Source organism: Adiantum capillus-veneris, chromosome 25 (genome assembly GCF_014529385.1).
Source record: "Adiantum capillus-veneris isolate H3 chromosome 25, ASM1452938v2, whole genome shotgun sequence".
NCBI lineage: Eukaryota > Viridiplantae > Streptophyta > Polypodiopsida > Polypodiales > Pteridaceae > Adiantum > Adiantum capillus-veneris.
The window spans coordinates 134,077,992-134,082,943 of NC_140955.1; the positions used below are offsets into that span (position 1 = coordinate 134,077,992).

The 4,952-nt window shown below is 48.2% G+C and overlaps 1 protein-coding gene across 1 annotated transcript; it reads right to left on the reverse strand.

Moving 5' to 3' along the window:
* Window positions 1–1,095: 1,095 nt before the first annotated feature.
* LOC147425682 (uncharacterized) lies at window positions 1,096–3,162 on the reverse strand. Its single transcript, XM_086500098.1, has 3 exons — window positions 2,018–3,162; window positions 1,615–1,981; window positions 1,096–1,113 (listed from the first exon to the last, which is right to left on the reverse strand). Exons 1-3 carry the CDS (start codon window positions 3,160–3,162, stop codon window positions 1,096–1,098), a joined length of 1,530 nt encoding a protein of 509 aa, XP_086356224.1.
* Window positions 3,163–4,952: the final 1,790 nt, after the last annotated feature.

A 4,952-nucleotide genomic window follows, 5' to 3' on the forward strand; every position in this document is an offset into this window, starting at 1 on the left:
GTGATGGTGATGGTGTGGGTGTGTGTGTGTGCACTAGGCACACACAGTGCATAGTGTGTTCTTTGGTGATGTTGTGTGTTTTTGTGTGATGGTGACCCCTCTTTATATAGGGGAGGAGGGGGGAGAAATTCTAGAATTTAGAAATGAAGAAATCATTATCTACATAGGCCATGTGACTGTGGGCCCCACTTGTCTGGCTGTGTGTATACGTGCCAGAACGGCAGTCTCATGAGAGAGAGACTAAGAGAGAGAGATGGGTTGATGAAAAAAAGTGAGAGGTGACATGGAGAATAAAGTAATTACAAGAGGGGAGAGAGGGGAGTGTGTTCAGAGGTGAATCTGTGTGTAGATGTGTGTGAACACAAGAAAAATCAGGTAACCACCGGGTGGGGATGGGTCTGTGGGCACGTTTTTCAGTGAAACTGAGTGTGTGTGAGTGTGGGGGAGATTATTTAGCTACAAGACAAGAGACATGGCGCCCTTTAGAGAGAGAGGGTGGTATTTGGGTCATGGGATATGATAGGAGAGAGAAAGAGGGGGTGGGGTATACTATTTTGGAAGATAGGGTAACTTGCGTGTGAGTTAGGGTGCATTATTGGTGAGTTATAATGCATTATTGGTGAGAGGTGGGGTAGCTTGAGGGGAGAGAGAAAGGAGAAAGGACAAGGGGAAGAGAGAGGGGGTTGACCTTTTGAGTGGAGGAGAGGAAAAGGGACACACGGCGGGACAACAGTGAAGAAAAAGGAGGCAAGGTGGGGATGGGCTACCCCGCAGGCATGAGGTGGCCTATTTTACCTTTCTTATATATTTACATAATCATACTTTATTTTTTTCTTACTTTTTCCAATGCTTTTTATCACTCCCTCCTTAAGAGGGGGTTTTCATGGGGTGGGGACGAGAGAAGAGGGGTATGGGAGCTTGGCTTGTGAAAAGCCCCCATCACGGTGTATGAAGGAGACAGATCTGGTAAGCGCCTCGACTACCAGTGGGGGGGCAGCTAGCTTTGCTCGGATAATGGCATGTGGTACTGAAGCCTTGGCTCTAATGAGCCGCGAGATCATAGAGACTAGAGGCTTCTCCATGTCCCCCCACCCATCAGTGCGACCTGTCCTCCTATGATAATCCAATGAAGGTCCCCATATCTCAGCTCCATAGAGCAATGCAAAGACCACTAAAGTGTCAAATAGCAAGAGCTTCGTCCGAGGCTCCTGAAACTGAACTTGTGAACACATCCTCTCCAATCTGCCCAATGTTGCAAGGGCTCTGGTCAGTCTAGTCTCTGCTGCTCTCCTTAGTGAAAATGCTGGTCCACAAAAAACCACTCCAAGGTAAGTGTAAGCATCTGTATACTCCACTATCTCCTGGTCGTATGTGAATGCGGGCGCTGACCTCCTGATCCACTATGGGGTGGTATTATATCATGACCTTGATTTTACCAAGGTTGACAGACAAACCACTTTCGTGGGCAAATCTATGCAGAGCATCCAAGTGACGTTGCATCCCCTCTCGAGAGTCGGAGATCAACACAATATCATCAGCATAGAGCAATAGTGGAATCCATGTCCCTGCCAGTTGTGCACATCTATCACCATCTCTCTCAATGTAGTCAGCAACCTCATCCACATACATACCAAATAGAGTAGGAGAGAGCGTGCAGCCCTGCTTCACACCAGTCGTGGAGTGAATTGGTGCGGACAAACCCTCTGAGGTGCGTACATGCCCCACTACTGACCTGTACAAAGCCATGATCCCCCAAATGAGCTTTGTGGGTACTCCCATCTCCTGTAATCTGCGCATCAATCTAGCTTTGGGTACTGTGTCAAATGCTTTGCGGAAGTCCACAAAGCTACAATAGATCCGTCTCCCATGTGATCTACCCTCCTCAATGATGGCTCTGAGTGTCAAGATATGGTCAAGAGTAGAAAAGACTCTCCTGAAACCTGCCTGCCCAGCTGCACGTATCCCTTCCCTCTCTGCCCATCTACTCAGTTGCTGCTGCTCAAGAATAGATGCGTACAACCGTGCCAATGTGTGTCCAATCATGATAGTGCGATAATTCCCAAGCTCCATAGGGTCTCCTGACTTGAAGATGGGTACAATCGTAGAAAGGCTCCAAGTATCAGGTAAGCCCTCACACATGACACGGTTAAGCATAACTGCTAGAAGCTCTGCTAGTAGATCTCTGGCATGCATGAAATGCTCAGCCACTAAGCCATCATGATCATATGCTCTCCCAGTCCTCATCCTGTCAATGGCCTTCCTCACCATCTCAGCGGTGAAAAAAGCACATGTGTGTGGGCATGGATCGGGGGGGTCGGGGAGGGGCGGTTGTCCAGAATTTGTGTACAGAGATGATGCATACGGGCCCCAAGTCTCTATAGAGGTAATGGCAGGGGGGAGGGGGGGGGACTGCTCATGAAAGAGCCTCCACACCTCACGCGAGTCCCGACTCAAGAATAGCTGGTAAAGATCCTGCTCTAGTCGAGCCAAAAATGCCCTTTTCTTCCGCCGCACTAGGCATCGAAAGTCAATCTGTGACTGCTTGTGAGTGATGTCTCCCAAAAGCACCTCCCTTTGAAGTCTAGCTCTAGTATCGCGGCATTCCGCATCATACCAACTGTTCTGGAGCATGCTCCCAGAACGGCGTCTCTGCTCAGGCTGAGTGTGTGGGTATGCCACTGCTGCTGCATCATGTAATGTCTGTGTCAGTATAGTAGTAAGCTCCTCCAGAGGTCGTCCTGGCTCCTCAGTGCAGAAGCGTCTGTATATCCCATCTATGTATACAGAGTCCGTCTCCCGCGTGAAGGTGTAGTGAGTAGGGGCAGCTACCCGTGGCCTGTGTGCTACACTGAACTGGAAAGAGATGGTCAACGACACAAGAGCATGATCCACTACCACCCCAACAAGTCTAGGCCCAACAGTGAGATCCTGGATACTAAAGATGAGGCTCGGCTGTGCCATGACATAATCCACTGTGCTGGCTCCATATCTGTGTGGAAAGCATGTGAAACCTCCCGTAGTGGGAAATCTCTGTAGGCCATTCAAGATGGCCAATCCATGTGCAGTCCCCATGTCTATCAAGCGTCGTCCATACTTAGTATATTCCCCATCCTGTGATAGTCTAGATAGGCCTGTCTCCACAACATCCAACTCTCTCAGCATCTCCTCTAAGGTATCATAAAACACTGTCTGATGATGGGCAATCCTAGCATTTAAGTCCCCTAGAATGATAATGTCACCATCTCTAGAGAACTCCCATATGTCATCATCCAAGATAGAAAAGGGGGACTGTCCTTTAGGTGGTGCTTATATTGACGTACTCGGGAGAAAGTAGCAAATAGCAATGTAAAGATATCTGCCTGTCTCTGCTCTCAATATCACCCACATGTACCTAGCTTGCTCATCCCTCTGAGCTATATGTATCAATGGCTGCAAGTCCTCCCTGAATAACACTGCCACTCCTCCCGAGCCCCGCCCTCTGTGCTCTGATCGTGTCTCCTGTCTACAGGCTGTCTCCCATCTGTATCCACTAATGTGAGGCATAGACTTCCCAGGGGCCTGATGTGTCTCAGAGTAGAAGATGATATCTCGCCCGAAAAAACTCTCCTCAAAAGCACCTACATCAAGATGCATAGATCCATTACAATTCCAGGTAGCAACTTTGAGTGCAGTCCCATAGGCCTCACACCGTCATGTGGAGCGTCGCTCCAAAATCACCACTCTTCCATCTCGGTAAAAGGCAATCTTGCCTTTTTCCCTTGCCGCTCTAATCTCTCGCATTACCTCCTGCATATGAGCGATCTGTGAGAGGGTAAGGTCATCCCCGAGAAAGATGCCTGTTTTCTTAAGAGTTGGTCTTTTCTTCAAAAAGTATTTCTTTGCTTCCATGGAGGGAAAACGAAGGATGAATGCCCTTTTTTTTGAGGTTTCCCCATTGCTCCCATTTTTCTTGTTGCCCACTCTCCATGCTCTTGAGTGCATCGGCTCATGAACCCCCATCAAAGCCATGAGTTCTTTTACCTCTTCGTCTACATTATCTTTGTCTTTAAGACCGCAAATTCTCACATGTAGAGAGCGCACACGTTGTCTTTGCTCCTCTTCTAGGGTCAAGTTGATAATGGTGGGTGTCGACGTTGTTTCCTTGCTTTTCCCTTTCTTGGCCACGTCAATCCATTTTTGGGCTTCATCTGCCTTCTGCTGAGTCTTTGTAATAACGTCCACCCCGGAAGTTTTTTCTTTTTTTGTGCTACTCTTTCCCCTCTTTGATGGCTCGCACTTGCTCTTTGATTGAGTTTAGTTCTTCTATTACTGAGGGTTGCAGTTCTCCCTCGTCAAGTGTTTTCGTGATTGTGCCTCTGTGAGCGCCTTCTTGAGTGACGCAATCTCTTCGTCTTGGGCCGTCACACGATCTCCCATTGCAGTGATCTTGCTTTCTTGGGCAAACACACGATCTTCGAGCATTTTTATTGTGCCTAGCAGGTTGCGGTTGATCTTGTTAATAGTTTCTGTCATTTCTTCTTTACATTTTTGAACTGCTGAGGCGGTCCGGGGCGGGCAACAAGAAGAGCGGCTTCTAAACACCCTTCGAGGCTCCCGTGCTGCTCAATTGGGGTTGGGGCAAGCACAATCAGAGACAACAACAACCCACAGCCAGAAACCAAACAAGAAAAGGGGCACCACCTAGTTGTAGATGCGAACTAGGACGCACGTGATATCTCCTTATACTCAAACGCACAAAGAGAGGGGAATGCAAGATAGCCACACACACCAAACACAAACATTCACCACGCCAGAGAGAGGTAAAGAGCACAAATCAACTTGAGCAACTCAGTCTTAGCCTTAAAGACTAGATGCACACAAAGCTTGATGAGAAATAGAGAGACAACACAAAACTTGACCTTGTTGCCAATACACAAATTGTCTTAGGGTCACGGGAGCCCTCTCACCGAGCA

Excerpts from the sequence above, each read along its gene's own strand:
- LOC147425682 (XM_086500098.1), bottom strand. The coding sequence starts at position 3,162 with ATGCTGAGAGAGTTGGATGTTGTGGAGACAGGCCTATCTAGACTATCA. Across the intron at positions 1,982-2,017 it reads GGACACACATTGGCACGGTT|ATGGGCAGAGAGGGAAGGGA; the intron begins GTACGCATCTAT and ends GCAACTGAGTAG.